The sequence below is a fragment of the Pinus tabuliformis genome, chromosome 5_2 (assembly GCF_031772625.1).
Source record: "Pinus tabuliformis cultivar Carrire ecotype Pingquan chromosome 5_2, CPIR1, whole genome shotgun sequence".
Lineage (NCBI taxonomy): Eukaryota > Viridiplantae > Streptophyta > Pinopsida > Pinales > Pinaceae > Pinus > Pinus tabuliformis.
In genome coordinates, this window is record NC_142306.1 from 937,050,144 (window position 1) to 937,069,583 (window position 19,440).

At 40.1% G+C, this 19,440-nt stretch overlaps 1 protein-coding gene across 1 annotated transcript; it reads left to right on the forward strand.

The window, feature by feature from the left end:
• The first annotated feature begins 6,305 nt into the window (after nt 1-6,305).
• On the forward strand, nt 6,306-6,680 carry LOC149162350 (uncharacterized). The gene has a single exon (XM_089435165.1). The coding sequence runs from the start codon at nt 6,306-6,308 to the stop codon at nt 6,678-6,680; it is 375 nt and encodes a 124-aa protein (XP_089291291.1).
• Nucleotides 6,681-19,440: the final 12,760 nt, after the last annotated feature.

Consider the following 19,440-nt stretch of genomic DNA (forward strand, 5'->3'; position numbering starts at 1 on the left):
ATTTCATTGACAGGAACATAATGTACATAATCATGCATCCCTCCCCACTATGGCGGAAGGGAGGTTGCACGACCTCTCCAAAATATCCTCACACATGACCCACAAAACCCTATCCAATTCCAATGAGAGACCAAGAGAGAGATATTTACATTCGACTCCTCTTTTTTAAAACTCCTAACCCAAAATCTAGGAGGAAATGTTTTAATATTTTCCTAAAAACATTTAGTAACTGCCTTTTTCCTCCATTCACATTTCATGACAATTGAATTTCATTTGCATTCCATTTTCGTTTCATGCACATTTCACTATCATCTTTCATTTTCCTTTCACATTTACATTTACATTCTACATTTCATTTTCTAATTAAACCAAGTTCATACTTAGGCTCCAATAAACCCTCGGCACAAATCTTTGCTCGTCTCGAGCGAGCTATAGGCAAACATCCACGCTCACTTGTGTTGTCATTGCAAGATCCCAAACCATTTCTAGATATTGAACTACAAGTTGATCCCTATCCTCTACTTTACTCTGTGCTCCCTCTCGAAACACCACTTCCTTGGTCTGTGGGAGTCCCAACCTCCTACTTGTAATACCCCATCTCCTCTCTTCTTATATTCTCTACTCTATTTATTGTAGTATGCAATTAGATCTCTATTTCTCTCCCTTCTTCCATTATTTGTGTCTGTTGCATTTGCTTAGATTCTTTGCATGTTGTCACTTACCATTGATGTTGGATTCCTCTATTTCTATTGGGTTAGGGTCTTAAACTACAAAATTTGGCCTTTGTTTCTACACCTTCTACTAATTTGGAACACCTAATTTGTAGTGAGTTAATTGGTTTGACCATGACCAATTGGTTGCACTAGTGGGGGTCTTAATGAAGATTGTCCATATGCTTTGTTGCAGATCTCATTTCAGTGTTGCATACCCTAGACTATAGCTCCCCTGACACAATTCATTGCATAATTTGCAGCCAAGAAACCACTAATTTTTTTCTCTTTCTGAAGCTACAGGTTGGCCAAGACCATAGCCTCCCTCATACCACATGTGCGTCCACCTGGGCTTCTCTCCATCGTTGTTTCCACTTGACTAAAGAGGGGAATCAAGTATTGAAAAATATTAGCGAGACAAGGCTCCCTTGATTTGTGCCTTAATGATAGAATCCACAACAAGTTCCTTCTTGTGCATGGCTCGAGTTCCTAAAATTTAGGAGATTCTCTGTAAATTAGGACGAGTTCCTATAATTTGGGAATCATTCCCTAAAATTAGGACGAGTTAGGATGCAATTAACTGATGTGTTAAAATTGAAAGTTGAGTTCTTGATTTTATAGTGTGAGTTGATTGAGGAAAAACACAAGTGATTGAGTTTCAAGTGGTTGACTTGAAATAGGACAAGTTGCATGAGCAGTTAACTCATTCTAACTCAATCAATCACAAAATCATTCCTTAATTAGAAAACTCACTAATTTTAACCATTCGAATTGAATTTAAAATGAGGAGCGAAAGAAAAATTTTAATCATTGTTTTGGTGAGCACGAGTTGGTCAGACCAAGCAATAGGAAGCACGATTTTGTGTGTGGAGCTTGTGAAAGAAAGAATGTGCAAGAGAAGCTTGTGCATAGGTTGGTAGAGGGCAACATAGATCAATAGTCTTGCAAAGGATTCATGCTTAAATCAACCAAGAAAGACAAGTGTGTCTTTTAGATTGAAACTGTTGTATTTTGTAAGAGATCAATTGCTTAGTTTTTGTTATCAATAAAATTTTCATCAAGGAGAGGGTTTTCCTAGTTGGGTTCCCTTGACAATTATGCGTTTTTTAATCATGTGATTGTGTATTTATTTTTATTCCTATCCCGCTATAAAATTTAGTAGAGAAGTTATGTTTCTATATGAAAAGAAAGTAGTTTTCAGATTGTTCATATTAGCAGTTGCAGAATTTCATGGATTTTCTACATGGTATTAGAGTTAGTTGAGGAAAATGGTTGGAGGACGAATTATGGGTAGTTTTGTGCATAGTTTGAAATGTTATTTCTCTTAGAAATAGGCTACAGATTTATGTGCAGTTTGAGAAGAAGGCAGAGCTCCTGTAGCCTAGATTGGGAGGGTCATAAGGTCTACAGGTGATTGGTATTAAGGGTTGAGTAGTCTCAAAAGTATAATGCATGAGTGTACTTGTTAGAAGAGGAAGGAGCAGATTTTTGTAGCATTTTGAGGCCGAGTAGGAAGGTTGTAGAAATTGCTACAGGAAGCCCTAACCAGGGGTAGAAAGTTTCATTCTTGAGTGCATGCATAGAACTAGAGATTGGGACAAAAGTTAACATCTCGGGGATATTTTTGGTGAACATCTTATTTATTGTTTGGAGGGTATTTAAAAGCTATCTTTGGTGCCCTAATTCTAGCACTTGAGGAGGACATCAAATCTGGTTGGAGCAGTAGAATTGTTGAAGCTCAGGGTTGATCCATGAAGGGACAAAGGAAGCAGCTAAGAGGTCTTAGTATTCATCTCTAGTTCATTGTGTAGAGACGGAATTTTATAGTGAGAGTGGGAAGCCTCCATTTCCCTAAGACTTGTCTTTTGTCGAGCGGTAGTGGAGCAAGCAGTGGGTAGGTTGAATACCATATGCGTTGGAATCTTTGATGGACAAAGGAGCAACTAGAGGGAAAACTGTTTGGGCCAAAGATTAGTGACACAAAAGGGAGTTGTGATCATTAATATTGGTAGATTGAAGAGCAGAGAGATTTCCCACAGGGATATTGAGGCTTAGAGGAAGTCTAGTTTCAAATGGAGCAACCCTATGGATGTTATTACTTCAAGATATCAGGAGATCATACTCATTATTGTAGTGTTTGTAGCAGTAGTGTGTAAGCAACAACACAGCAGTAGCAACAACGGTATGAGTAGACCATATTTCACCATGCATGCAACTATACGTTCGGGAGTGAGGTGGGGTGATGTCGAGCCTTAGCCCCAAAGTTGAAAATAATTGGGAAGGGTCCATTGAGGTGTCCTCATCATGAATAATTACCTTGCTACATGGGCTCACAGTGTTCAGAGCAGAAGGACCAGTGTTAGTTGGTGTAGTCAGATGTTGAGGAGCATAAAGGGGTGTTGATAGCAATGCAAGAGGCATAGTGCAAAAAGGGGTGTTGATAGCAATGCAAGAGGCATAGTGCAAAATCAACATCAATGCAGTCTTCCCAGTAGACAGTTGCAGATTCATAGTTGATTCAATGTTTTTTTGGATGCTTCTTAATTGCAATTGTTGCCATAGCAGCAATAATGGTGATAGGAAGTGCTACACTACATTCCACAAGTGATAGAGAGGGGTGGTGCAACATCCCTTTCTCGCTAAGAGGGAGTGTTAGAAAGTGTAGCAAGAAAGGCTCAAATTGACTTAAACCTTAGACTAATTGAGTAAATTGAATTTCCACATCGGCAAGACAACTTAGAGGCAGTTAACTAGTGTGAAATGGCTCTTGTGACTCAGTTGGCTTAGTAAATTCGAGTCAGTGGGCTTGGAGTTCAATCATGCATGTGTTTATTGCTAAATTTTAGCAATCTAGTTCAATTATTCTCAATTAAACGACCTCTAACAATTAATAGATTCAATTGAAGGTCAGTTGTGTAGTGAGATAGCAATATAACTCAGAGATGTGTCAGTTAACTGATCAATCATCCCAAAATAGCTCATGCATACATGTAATTCGAATTCCTCAGCTGAAGTGGAGGAAATAAGGCTAATGTAAATTATTTGTATGTAGTGGAGTGTACAAAATTTTGCATGCAGGCAATTGATCAATCCTTTGAAATTGCACAAGGAAATAGGGACCTTTCCTATTGTTTAGGAACTTGAATTAGCTTAGATTCGTGCAAGGAAATAAGAGGCTCGAGGAGGCATAAAATGGCTAAATGTTGGCCAGAGGTCCTTATTCACTAGGGAGAACAGTTTTACCTTTGCAGGTGGTGCTTAGAGTTGGAGCTTGCAATTGTAATAGTTTCTTTATTCAACCGATTAATGCAAAGAGGATTGAGGGGTTTTTCTCGGCTAGGTTCCCCTATAAATCATTATATACTTGTGGTTTTTCTTGTTGCATGTCTATGCACGTTGTTCTAAATTTTTATTTTCATTCCGCAGACTAGTAGAGTAGAATTTGTGTCTCCTGATTTCAGTTTGAATTCTTGAGCAGTTGCAATTTCTATCAAATTTCTACACCAAGGGTTTCCCGGCTCATGAATTTGTTGGCCATGCTCTAGCTAGGAGTGCCAACAATATAAAACAAAATGAAAAGAAAAATAAAATTCAACACATAGACATTGACACAACTGTAAAACCACGAACAATGCTACCCTAATAGTGGCGACAACACAGACAAAATCGTCACCGACAATGTTGCGCACTGATATTGGCAGAAACTTAGACTGCACCACAGTCATAAATAAAACCCGACATTGCAAAAACACAACTAATACAAAGTACAACACAAACAACTACAATAAACTAGGGATTGTGTTGCACATATAAACACTAAACTAAAAAAAAGCACATAATGTTGTTGTACTTTAAACCAAAAAAATGTTTCCAATAAAACACACAAAACGTTTATCCTCAACCTCAATAAAAAAATCAATTATGCACAGCAAAATAAATGACACACAATTGTAGAAATTGAACCTAAAACAAATCTGAACAACAAACTAAAACCAACACATTACATTCCAAAAATGGTTTCGCATCAACACATGATGATGCAACATGAAATTGTACAACAAATTAACCCGCAACTTGTTACAATGCATAGAAAATTTCTGCAAATAAAAACATGATACATGAATCTGGATTCATTTCATTGACAAGAACAAGATGTACATAATCATGCGACCCTCCCTACCATGGCAGCAAGGAGGTTCCACGGCCTCTCCAAAAACCTATCACACACAACCCACAAAACGTTATCCCCAATTCTAATGAGAGCCAAAGATATATATATATATATATATATATATATATATATATATATATATATATATATATATATATATATATATATATATATATATACATTCGACTCCTCTTTTTAAAAACTCATAACCCTAAACCTAGGAGGCAATATTTTAATATTTTCTTAAAAATATATAGTAACTGTCTTTTCCCTCCATTCACATTTCATGAAAATTGAGTTTCATTTGCCTTCCATTTTGTTTCATGCACATTTCACTGTTTTTTTTCATTTTCCTTTCACATTTACATTTACATTTTACATTTCATTTTCTAATTAAACCAAGTTCATAATTAAGATTCAACAGAGACATGAATGGTTCTCGGCTCCGGAAACCCTAGACATGGCGGAACCCTAGGTCAACAGGGTACCTGAACCAGTGTTTTTACCAGCGGCAATGAAGATGGTATATGATGGGTGGTATACCACGCGGGTCTGACTGCGGTTTATGCATATTATATTGGTTTTGGACCTCGTAATTAACAGACCTGTCGGTTGTTGTTTTGTTGTTTTGTGGAATACTGACTGTCGGTTGTGAAACTCTGTTTTATCAGCAGGCCACCCTCCCCTGGTTATACAACGATCAGGTTTTACTGTCGGCTACAATGGTTGAAGAAGACCCCGTAGATTACGAGGAGGACCCAATGCCAGAACAGGAGATTTTGGCTCATTAAACTGACCCGGACATGGGCCCCTGGCAGAATAAAACACTTTGGATGATCGCTGCTCTTCAGTCACCGCAACACCCGCCCTCCTCCAGTAAACGACACCCTCCTGCTGTCATTGTTGACGACATTCCCGGTTTGGAATGCCCTCCCCTCTCTCTAGCCACTCTAAATCTCCTCAGCACTAGTCTTCAGGCATCACCCACTTTTAACTCCCCCTTGACTCATCCCCCGCACATTTCTTTGCCACAAAACCCTCCTTCCTTCTTCTTGGCTCTAGCTGGCCCTTCAAACCTCCCACACCCTGCACAGTCCTTCATTCATCCAGGCTCGTGTAGTTACAACCCACACTCCCTGATTCGATCTGGCTACTTCAGTTCACCCATTCCAAACCCTAGACCTGCTATATCTGCCCAAAAAAGCTCCTCGGAAGCATGCAGAAGCCTACTCAGAGAACATCCCACGGGCCAATGCACGGACAAGCCCAAAATGGGCCGGTGCCTCAGAGTGGTGGATACTGACATCAATTTGACTTTTGGAGAAGACATTCCTATGGCTGATGCCATGGACACAGCGAGGAAAGTTCTTTTTGGATGTGTATGAGGCAGGAACTATACAGTGGAGCATCTGCGTCAATAGACCATGGAGATTTGGGGTTCATTGTTGAAAGAACTTCCTGTGATTAGGGTTTTGGACAGAGGATGGTTTGCCCTCCGCTTTCATAGGGAGGAGTACATGGACTCGATATTATCGCGCTATTGGCATATTGAGCTTGCTCCTATACTGTTGAAGAGATGGGATCCACTCTTCGATTCGGAGCGTGAACAGTTGGGAGTAGGGCCTATTTGGGTCAGACTTCCTGGTTTGCCCATGCAGTTTTGGACTCCTCAGGTTTTTAAATGTATTGGAGATGCACTGGGGACTTATCTTGAGCATGATCAGTCCTATGAAAAGACCGACATTATGACTATGGCAAGGATTTGGGTACACCTTGACACCAGGGAGGGGCTTGAATAAAAAATCACTCTTCACAGGAGACATTTCTCGCGCAAACAAATTCTGGACTATGAAGGAGTTCCATTTCGATGTAGGAGGTGCCACAAAGTGGGTCACCTATAAGTATTTTCCACTGCTTTCTTCAGTGACTACAGACACCTCTCGGGGGACCAAACAACATATTTCAGAAGAGTTGAATAAGGGAGATCAACAACAAGGTCAGGAACCATCTGAGGCTATGGTGGGCGATACACAAAAGGCAAAAAATCAACGAAGGGCTGCGACCTCACCTCCTCGGACACGCTCCAAATCTGCTACGGAAGCGCCTCCTCTTCCAAGTAATGGATCTATCCCCATAACCTCTGTACTTTTTTCAGATGTTATGTTTTCTACTCTGCATTCACCCTTGCATCCCCCCACCACTGCTCTTTGCTCTATCCCTACCATCCCTTGCTCCATTTTTCCTCCCCCCCCCCCGCCCACTTTCTCTACTACACCTACTTCCCGTAGGGATTTTTCCACTCCTCCATCTCATACATCCTCCCCTTCTGGGACGGGATCCCACCCCTACAACCTCAGATCTAGAGCTCGACACTTAAATCCTCATTTTGGTTTGGGCCACTCCCTCGGAAGGACCAAGAAAAATAAACCTACCAGAGGTCACCCATCCAGGATCAAAACAACCATCAAGACAACAGTGGCTGATGTAGCGTGGGGCCGTCAATACACCATAGAAAGGGCAGTTAGAGAAATTGAGCCCTCCACCCCTGTCTGCCCATGATTTGGCTACAACTGCAGGGGATTAGCCAACCCCAATAAGAGATTGGCTCTAAAACGTCTATTACATAGTTCCAATTGTGACATCCTTTTCCTACAGGAAACCCTTGGCACTTCTGACATCATTACCAGAGCCCTCCACTCTATCCTTTCGGGCTGGATTTTTCAGGGTATGGATGCTATTGGCAGATCCGAAGGTCTTTCTATAGGTATAAACCCTAAAACTATCAAGCATATTTCCTCCTGGGGCAGTTTGGGCTTCATTGGTATAGATATTTTTGTGAGTGATCTTGGGTATCAGTTAAAAGTGATTAACATATATGCCCCAAATCAAAACAGAATGGAGTTTTGGCACAAATTGTTGGAACACAATCTGGTCTCAAACACCACCGTTATTGGGGGTGACTTCAATTTTTCTTTGGGAATGGAGGAATCTTGGGGACATCACTCCTAGATCGACCCTATATCGGACCAGATGAGCACTCTACTGGATACCTTTAAACTTGTGGATGTTCCAATGAATAAGAAATTGCCCACATGGCATAACAGGAGGACAGGTGATGCTGCCCTAGGTCGGAGATTGGACTGTTTTTTTATTCATGAAGATCTCCTCTGTACCCTACCCTTATACAGACAATGGGTCGGTACTGGAGGATCTTCTGATCACCTCCCCATATATCTTCAAATCTATGGTCCCTCAAAAAAGCCTCGTGCCCCCTTCAAATTCTTTTCTGGATACCTAAAAGACCTATATTTCATCAATCTAGTTACTGAATTCTGGAGAGCACAACCCCCTCTCAGAGAGCAGAGAATGGCAGCTGATTTCCGTGTTCGACTTAAAAAACTCAGGACTATGACAGAGGAATGGTCAAAGCAAAAGAAATTGAGAGATGAACAGAACCTAAAGGTAATTGAATTATAGATAGCCCAGTTCACGGATGAAAAGGGGCTTGGATACTTAATAGATGACACTAAACTCCATCTGATAAGTCTGGAAAACCAAAAGGAAAAGATTCTGCTTGAAAAGGAAGAACAGTGGAGGATAAAAAGTAGGGCTATTTGGCTACAGGTGGGAGATGGGAATACTAAATTTTTCCATAATTTTGTCAATGGTAGGAAGGCCACTGACACCATTTGGCAGCTTCCATGTGAGCTAGATAGATGGGCCTCTACTCACCCTCAATTAGCCAGGTTGTGGAATACCCATTTCAAAAGTCAATTTATCGCACCAGTAGCAATCACCCTCCCGGACATCATTAACCTGGCTGGCCATTTCCCTAGGTTTGTGGATCCGGATGAAGTAGAGGATTTGATACAACCTGTTACCATGGAGGAATTGGAAGGAACACTTAAATGGTTCAAGAAGGACAAGAGCCCTAGCCCAGATGGCTGGCCGGTTGAATTCTACTCGGCATTTCTGGAGCTTCTGGGACAGGACCTACTGGCAGTCATTGAAGAAAGTAGAATTACTGGACACATCCACCCGCCCATCAATTTCACCTATTTGGCTTTGATACCTAAGATAGACTTACCAGCCTCTTTCAACGATTTCCACCCCATATCCTTATGCAATTGTCTGTATTAAATTATTTCCAAAATCATAGGCAACCGCATCAATCCCATTCTATCTAACCATATCTCTCAAGAGAAATTTACTTTCCTCCACCATAGACATATTCAGGATGCTATTGGCTCAGCCCAGGAAGCCCTTCACTCTATAAAGCACAAAAATCTCAAGGGACTCACTCTCAAGATTGATCTATCAAAGGCTTTCGACAAAGTGAATTGGCTATACATCAAGATGATTATCACGCACTTGGGTTTTCCCCCAGCTCTCATCAACTGGATCATGGGTTGCATCTCCTCTGTTTCATTTGCCATTCTCATCAATGGATCTGCAACTCCATCCTTTAATATAGCTAGAGGGATAAGGCAGGGATGTCCTTTATCTCCACTATTATTCTTATTGGTTATGGAAGGACTGAGAAGGCTAATTGATTCAGAAAAAAGAAGAGGGGGCCTCAGAGGGCTAAAAATTATGGACCACTACTATCTGACACATCTAATTCGTAGATGACATATTGATTTTTCTGAATGGCAGTATTCTGGACACTACTTCATTGTATGAGATTCTAAATCTCTTTTGCAGGGAAACAGGAACGGAAATCAACAGAGATAAATCCACCATCTCTCTATCTGATTGTACACAACAGGAAACACAGCTAGCCATACAAAAATTTCCATTTCAAGCTATTGACCTGATGGAGGGGCTCAAATATCTGGGTTTCAGGCTAAAACCAGATGGGTACAAAATTGCAAATTGGACCTGGCTTATCACAAAAGTGGAGAAGAGAATAAACTGCTGGTGTCACAGGTTCCTCTCTAAGGCTAGTAGACTAATTCTTATCAAATCAGTCCTTGAAGCCACTCCGGTTTACTGGATGTCACTGGCCTGGATTCCAAGAGGGGTCCTCCACAGAATTCAACAAATCTATTGCAAATTTCTTTGGAATGGAAGAAAGGAGGGAAAACCTTTTGCCTGGGTTAAATGGACCAAAATTGCTACTCCAAAGAAGTGGGGAGGTTGGGGCCTTATACTACTTCCTGCCTTCGCTCAAGCCTTGGCAGGAAAACAGAGCTGGTTACTGCTAAAGCCAAAAAGTCTTTGGATTGAGGTTATCCTACATAAATATATATGGCCATCTACTATTATAGACTAGATTAGAAGTCCAACATGGAATAGAAAAGGCATTTCGGTGATATGGAGGGCCATCCTTAATTCACTTCCCATTATCAAGGATGGCCTGTTATGGAAAATTCGAAATGGAGCCTCAGTCTGCATTGGAATTGATCCATGGTTTGGAAGTGGAAATTCCCATTAGCTACCAATTTGGCTGATAAATCATTTAAACAGCAGGGTAATTAAGTACATTGGGCAGATAGGTGATAAGCAGAATACTACTTTTCATACACAAGCATGGCTGTCTGAGAAAAACTGGAACATACCCAATGATTGGAGCAGAACATGGCAAAACTATATCCAGACATAATCACATGTTAGATTAAAGAATGAAGAGGATGAACTCATATGGGCACACTCAAAATCTGGACAATATTCTTCAAAGCAGGGCTATGATACCATCATTGCAGATAAAAAACCAGAGATCTTAAGGAGCTGGTGAGCATCATTATGGAAATTAAAAGCTCCACTGCGTACCAGACTGTTAAATAAAATCCCCACTGGAACCTATTTAAAAAAGAGGGATTTCTTGGGTCCTACCTAGTGTGTCCTATGCCTCGAAGAAGAGGAATTTACCTAGCATCTTTTTCTCTCATGTCCGACCACCAAGAAAATTTGGACTCAAGTCCTGCAAACTCTAAATGTGAATATGAGTTGGCAGGGTGCAGATATAATAACAGCATGGGACAACTGGTGGGGTACTACTGCTATGGAAAAAACAAGAAACCTTCCCCTTCTGGTCTCATGGTACATATGGCTCAAGTGAAACATCAAAATATTTGAAGACAAGCCGGTAAACTGGAACCTGCTCCCTCTGCAAATCTGTGCTGCATTTGAAGAACTACCAAATGATGAGTTCCAAAAGAGACCTAGGAATATTCGACAAGAACAGATAAACACAACAATACCTTGGGCCTATTTTGATGGTGCTGCCCAGCAGCATGGCTGTGGGGGAGGCATATGCTTTTTCCTATCTGAATCACACTATTTCCATATTAGTATGGGATTGGGGTCGGGCACAAATAATCATGTTGAACTGATATCTCTTCGCCACCTAATATACGTTGCCATTCTGAAACAATGCCGAAACATTCAAATATTTGGGGACTCAAAGATTGTGACTGATTGGTTTAACAACACAGCTGTTTGTTATGCTTACTCTTTGAGATCTATTATGGAAGAAATTGTTTTTTTAAAACATTCTTTGATCAGATTTCTGTTTCTCATATCTACAGGGAAAGAAATGAATCTGCAGACAGGATATCGAAAGAAGCAACGCGTCGCCCTCTAGGAGAGTGGATGATCATTGAACATACACCTGAAGGAATCTATCACTATTTCCACAGGCCATACATCGATGGGGGACTACAGAGGGGCAATAGCCCCTAATTATCACCGACTTGTTTTTGAATTTTTTGCATACTTGATACTATTTTTTTATTGAGTATTTATGAGTAAATGATTGTAAATATGGACAACAAATACACTCCTACGTGGGTGAATATTTTTTAACTATTATTGAGTTCTTGAACCAACATAGTATACCCTTGGGGTTTCTTTGTAAAGATTAGTTTTTTGACAATGGATAGACCACCACGTTTTCATCATATGCCTTCAGGCATCTACAGCATGTAATTTCACCAATGAAATTATGAATTTTCTTTATGGGAAAAAAAAGATTCAACAGAAATAGTAAATACCATAGAAAGACAACCATGCACAAAAGTGACAAAAAAATTAGCCCAGGAAACCCAACCTCGGGAGAAAACCCAACAATTTTTCTTAGGAGACATTATTCTTTAGTAAGGTTTACAAATCAACAATTTGTCTATAAATCTATGAGATAATCCAAGTCAAATAAAAGTCAAACTTGGTCAACCTGTTGTCCTTTGAGGTCATCCCCTTTAGTCATTCTTTAGTCCTATTTCACCCACACCTAGTGGCCTTCCTATAGCTCATGCACCCTTCTTGTTGCTCCTACTACCTTCCTATGGCTCTTATGTCCTTACTTCTCCACACGTGTGGTTTTCCAAGAGGGATAAGAAAAATGATGATGATTGAGAAGAAAATTTCTCTTGATTGGTGGAGAAAATGAGACATCACACCCTCTATGTATGCTTGTCGAATGAGGTGAAATAACCCCCAAGCTACACAACCCTTCATAGGTTGGGCCAAATTGACTTTCTTGGGCCAACTTAAATATTATTTTGTTCATAATTCTTCTAGGTCGAATTGAAAACCATTTATCCACATTGGAATGCCTCTTGATGTTACACAAAAATCAACACTCCCTCTTAGCAATGGAGGTATTCTCTTTAGCTAAAAATATATTTCCCTTTAGCTAAGATTTCTCCTCCAAGCAAAATTTCATGAGCTTGCTATGTTGGTATAGTGTCTCCTAACATGCACGTCTATAGATATAGATCACTCCATCCTGGATCAGGAAATGTGAGTAACGCGAGCCATTTACCTCTAAAAAATTTAGAATGACTTCTCAAGTAAATGTATCCATCTCCCCTCCCTCGATTGGGGTGTGAACTGGACAACACTCCCATCGTGACAATTTAATGACAATGGCCTTGGGGTACAAACCCACCACCCTCCACATGCTTGAGGTGATTGGTGTGGTGGCTCCATGCATGCAGGTGGTAAATACTCCCGCAGGAGGTGGCAGCAACAATGAGTCTTGGGTTTGGCATTTTGTTAAACGCTCTAAGAGAGAAGTTGGTAAGTGTTTTTTTCATAGTAAAGGAGTGAGGAAGGGTGGTGCAGAGCTCAGTGGAATGACGCAGATCCAGGCGAGGTGGTAGGCTAATCTTCTCCGCGCGAGGGTAAACTAGTATGTGACCTGTCATTCCTTTCTCTCCTCCATGCATCAGCTTATCTATTTAAGGGATTTGGGACTGCTTGGTGTCATTTTTTTGGGGTTTGTGAGAAAGTGAGGTTCCATGAAGTTGCATGTGTATGTCCTCCTATTGTAGCAAGTCCTTTTGACCAGCATGGTCTTTGTGTCTGTTTAGTTCGAAATTCTCTTATCTAGGATGGGGTTATATGGGGTTTGTATCTCAAAATTCGTCCCCTGGGAATTCCTTCTGGTTCGGCCCGACATCACTAGGGCTCGGGGATGGGTTTTCAATCATGCCACCCCTGGGTTTTGTCTTATTGTATCTTCCAGGAAAGGGTTGAGGGTTTTTTTCTCTTTGTTCTGGAGCTGAATTGTTTGTGTTAGAACCAATTTCCATGACCTCCACCCCTGTGGGAGTCTTTTCAAGCTTATAAATGTGGCTCTACGATGGTTTAGGTACTGGGTTAGTTCTTATGGTATAAGCCTTGCTGTTTTCTTCAAACCTTTTTTTGACTGTTATGATAATGGGCTCTGGGTTGTGGAGGTTGTTTCTCTGTTTGGGTCAGATGGTAAGGGTGACATGCATTGGAAGAGAAGGGAGAAATTCCCTTGGATTATGTATTATAAATTACCGTTTCTTGCTTCTCCATTGGCAGGTGTATGGGGCAGTAGTGTCACCTGGAAACTGGAAGCTTCTGGGCTTGAGCTACCTGTTGGGATAATTTATAGATTAAATTAACACAAGTATTTCATTATCAATCCAGGTTTGTAGAACTTAGAAGCATTCCAAAATGTATGGATATCAACTATAATCAACATTTAGAAGATAATGGAAATTGAAGGAAATGCAATTATGAACTAATTAGAAGTGCATATTACAAATATAAAATTAAACTAAGTAATTTCCAATTGATTATGTAATAAGTAGGAGAAGTGGCTCCTAACTTAGGAGAACCAAATTTGTCCTTCTTCTAGAATACTACTTTATGAATAGAAATCAAAAACCACTAATAGACAATAGCTTAAGATGCATAAACAAATAATGGAAGAGGCTCCTAACTAAGGAGGTCCTTGTTGTTGTTCATTACAAATTTATTCATCATTAATGCCATTGCTAGAAAACTAAAAATTCATACAATCACTTGAAAGCAAGAAAGATGAATATTAGTTTCTATTCATTAATCCAATAGAAGGAGGGTTCAATTTGAACACTAGGTTGTCCCTTCATATAAAGATGATAAAAAAACCAAGATTCATCAGAAAACATAATAAATCATCATACATCAAATCAAATAAACAAATCTGAAGCAAAACTAGTTTATGAAAATCAAGCTAGATTAACCATGAAGTGTACTTAGCTTGGAGTGGGAGGCCTCTGCCCTTGCCTTGCACACTTGAAGAGATTATTAGCTACAACAAACTCAGTCAATCATCCATACCATTGAACAACAAAATGAAGATAGAACAGGTTCCTCAAATTAACTCAAAGTATTCAGAAGTCTCAATATGAAATTATACAAATTCTACATACCATAAGCCTTCAATGTTTTGGCTTAAATAGAAAAATATGAAACAAACTGATCTAAAATGTCTCTAACAACTATGTTTATCCATATCCTATCTATCCAAGTTGAACTCATCCATCCCATCACTAAAAATATGGAAAATCCCATGAAATCATAAAACTACCCTATTTCCTAGGGATTTCCTGAATGACTGGTCCTGTTTGACCAACTTTGACCGGGATTGTTTAAGCTTGGTTTGACCAAATCAATAGGGTTTAGTTCAATATTAGTTCTTAATATTTCTAGAAATGTACTTAGATCATGCCCAGGTGTCCTGCAAATATAATATCCATGAAGCCATTATGGGAACTTCTGATTCTATCCAACAATGCACTTAAAATTCAATTTTCATAAAAACATCTAAAAAGTGCAAAACTAAATTTATATACCCGAATATGCATAAATACATCAAAATGAGGTATATATGATGGCAAATGGATGGATAATATATAAATTAATTGTGTTTTCTTAAGAAAAATTGGATAAAAATCGAGGGTCAACATCTCCCCCTTGCTAATGCACAAGAGTGTCCTCATGCTTGCTTTGTCCTCTTGGATCTTCTGACCTCTGATGTAAACCTTGTGCCTGATCTTGATGCTTCCTGTTGTGTTGCTTCTAGTAGATAGTCTATCCCCTTGTACTGTTCTTCCTTGTAAATTGTGGACATGCTTGCTTTCTCCTCTTGGAACTTCTGACCTCTGTTGTAAACCCTGTGCCTGACCCTGATGCTTGTTTTTGTGTTGCTTCTAGTACACAGTCTATCCCCTTGTACTGTTCTTCCTTGTAAATTGTAGCATTGACCTTCTATTTCTCATACTTGTTCTTCCACAATTTTTTGTCTTTAAGCCACTTGAAAGCTTGTTTGCAAAGAATATCATTCTTTCTTTTCAGTTTTCCTACCTCCTCCTTTAGTTTTTCATTTTCCTTGACCAACTTTGCATTATTTTTCTTATATGCTTTGTTCTCTTTTTTTAAGTTCCTCTCTAAGATCTCATTTATCTCTAATTGATCCTTTATTTCTTTTATCTTGCTCAGTTGCAGTTCTTTTTCTAATTCTTGTGTATCCTTGGCAAATGATGTGGCCTCAACATTGTCAAAGTATGAGTCTTTTTCCAATGCTTCTTTTTCCAATCTTTCAATGATGTCATCTACTTGTTTCTCTGTAGAAGGTGTCTCTACAATATGTACTTCAGGATCTTTGCTACTTGTCTCTGTTGGGCTCTTTCTCCTATGCCTCCTAGGAGTGGATATGAAGGATGCCTCCTTCTCAATCATGACAATATTGTGTTGCTTTTTGGATCTAGTTCTTGGATAGAGAGGTGAATTCATTATGATTCTAGTTTCCTGAACTGGTTTCTCTTCTATGGCCTATTTTTCATGATTATTTCGGACTAAAAATTCTTTCCAAACTATACCTTAGCTCTCACTTTATATTCTATAAGAATTCTTATAAGTCCTTGGTGATAGATTTGGGCCTCTTTTGGTCTAATTTCATTTTTCACAGTCTCTATCACCTTAATCAGATTCCTGGAGAAGAAATATGGCAGGTTAATTTTCACTTCTCCTTTGATATGTTGGAGCAGTTTGACATGGTAAAGATGTACCACACTATGGCCTCTATCACATGTGAAAAACTTCTGAATGATTAAAACTAATTCTCCCCAAGGCTCATTGAACCATTCTCTAGGTATGCATTTGGTTCTATCAAAGGTTCATTTCCTGTTATTATCTACAAAGAAAGTCCATGCTTTTTCTTTGAAGTGTAAACCCTTATGATAGTGTTCTCTGTTAATGGTAGATCTAATGCTTGAGAGATGAATTCTGGAGTCAAAGGAATAGCTAGGTTTCCCACCATAGTTTGGTCTTGGGCATAATTGTTTATAAATTCTTTGGTTATGCCTTCACTGTGCCCATTAGACTTCTTAAAAAAACCTATAAGTCCAACTTGATAAAGTTTCTCTACTGTTTCTTTTTCCCACTGCTCAATCTGAAATTTTGGTTCTAGTCTTGTAGTCATGTATTCTGAAAATCAATTGATATAACCTTCTATTGTCATCATTCTCATTTTGAAATTGAAAACAAAAAAATATGTATGCATATAGATATTTCTTGATTCATTCATGTAGGGCTTACCTCCTCCCTGATCCTCTTTTAAAAACAATGATGTCAGCCTTGCTCAATCTCTATTTTTCTGCAAAAATGAGTCATTGTTCTTTAAAACATTACTCTTTGTAGATGAATATATATATATATATATCCTACTCATGTTTTTTTCTTGTTCTCCGATTCACAAACCAATCTTTGTTCTGTTCCAATTCATCAAAATCCTTGTTCTATTCCTTAGTGTGCATGAAATGATCTTCCCATACAAATCATTCATAAATTGTCTCCACTGTATATAGGAAAAGAAATCTTTTTTTTTTGTAAGCTAAAGAAGGACCTTTGTTTTTCTATTTATCCAGGTTGAAATAAGTACAAGCATTTGGTGACCTCAACCCGCCCGGAAGGGAAACTGGGTCTGTTGGCCACCTTAAGTCTTTATAAGCCAACCAATAACAAAAAAGACAAAGTCTGCAAATCCATGCCAAGTAAACTTCACTGCCAAAATTGCTAATCTGGTTTCCTATCGACATTAGCAACTAAAACAGAACAAAAAAGGAGAGCTTGCTCTCAAAGAACTAACAAGGAAAACCATTGGAATAATCTAGAGGGATTAATCTACCATGATTTCAGGTTGAGTGTCTTCGTCTCGGGTCGTTGTAGCTAGCTTCTTCAGCTGTTGTTGAATTTCCTCCAACTTACTGTCCTGCATGAGCAAAGTAATTTGGAGGTTTTTCATTTCTCTCCTTAAATTTGGTATGCCCTGAGCCATCTCTGCCATTTCCACTGCAACCTGCTCCATTGCCTTTGCCATTAATCGCTTCACCACCCAATATACATGTAAGGCCTGCTTGTATAAGGACAGGTGTCCCCTGGTATTGCCCGGGTCAGGGATCAGGTTGCCCCAGTCTTCCATCTCCGGTTCTGAGTCTTCCTGCATTGCATTTGTTTCTAATTCCTGAATGAGCCTACGGATATCGGCATCTGTTCCTTCGTTGTAGGCTTTTTCTGCCTCCTGCACCATATGTTTCATCGTTTTCCGACCTCGTCTCTGACGTACTGGCGAAGGGGTTCTAAACTCTTGTCTGCCGGATTGACGAGCTCTCCCTCTGCCCCTGCGCCCTCTTCCGCGCCCTGGGCGAACTGGTTTGTCCCTGGTAGCTGCCTGACTCCCCTGCCCAACATCAAAGGATGCGTTCCCTGTGAATTCCTCTCTTCTGGGCTCCTTGACTTTCCTAGCCAGATTCATTCCCTCCCCTTGCTGCTCTTTCTCAGACATTTTGGCCGTCCCCGCCCTTCCTTTCCTAGAATGAAATTGGTCTTTATGCTCAGGGGTCTTCTCTTCCTCCCAGGCCATCTGTTTTTCTATCTCCGGCTGACCCTGCTCAGTATCGAACTGTGCTCCTTGCATGCCTTTGTCCTGTCTTGTCTGTCTTCCTACCTTGCTAACTTCGACTCCAGCCTTTCTCATTCTTCCTGCCGTTGTCTTCTGTCCCTTTCTGAGACGAATTGCAGAGAATACCGGCCAGCTTCTCGCTCCCTTCGTTGCCCTCCTTAGCATCATACTATCTTCGGCTCTGCCCTTGCCTGCTCTTATTAATCTGCTGCCACCTACCCGACGTCCCATCGTCCGTTCACCGCCGTTCCTTCCTCCTTCTTCCTCCACTACTCTGTCGTCTCCGTGCCTCGGGTTTCTACCTTGCCTGCAGGCCGTCTCAACGTCCTGTGGGATAATTATATTGAGAGGTGGTCTGCATTGCCACCTTCCCACCTTCATCATAATCCCACACGTCGCCATCTCATCCACCCCGATCGGGGGCCATCTGTAACCTTTATCTTGAAGCTGTAATCTCATTATTATCCTAGGTAATGATTAAATTGAGGGTCTCCCATCGTGTCTTTTCCAAGTGAGTTGGCCATATGTTGTCTACCTTCCCATCTTGCTCATTACAACCCTAGTTAGCTAGGAAGTTCGCTGCTTTATTACCGTCCCTTCTAACATGGTTGATGATCCTATAGTCAATGTGTTTCATTATTTCTGCCAAGTCCTGAATTAGTCTGGCCATCCTCCAACTCTTTGCTACCTGTTCCCAATCCTTCCCATTATTCAATTTTCTGAGCATCTCTATTACTAGGTTTGAGTCTCCCTCAATTTCCAACTTGGTATACCCGTTTCGGATTGCTATTCTGATGCCTTGGTAGACTGCCATTAATTCAGCTTCGTTATTGCTCATTATACCTCCCCGATCAGCATAAACCCATCTGGTCCATCCTTGACTATCTCTAAAAATACCTCTGAATCCTGCTAGCCCCGGGTTTCCTTTAGATGCCCCATCAAAATTTAGTTTGATGAAGTCTTCGTGAGGACATTTGAACTTGGTTGGGCTTTGGTTGTGAATGCTCTAATTTTTTTGCTTTTGAGGATAAATCATGCCTTGTTCCAGTTTTAGACTGGTTAAGATTCAACCTTCTTCTGGAGTTGTTTTCCAGTCTTCTTGTTCCCAGGCTTCCGCTAGGATAGTCTCCCTTATAAGTTTTTGGGTTCGTTTCCAAATCATCTCTGGAGGATTGTCTTTGTCTTGAAATATTCTTTGGTTTCTCTCTTTCCATATTAGCCATATATTAAATCCCATTACTAGACTCCAGGCTCTCCTGACCACAGGGCTTGAGAATTGACCTTTCCCCCATTGGAAAATGGTTTGTTTAATGTCATGAGGATCCCGGTTTGTCTTTCCAAAAAGGTTCCTGATTTCT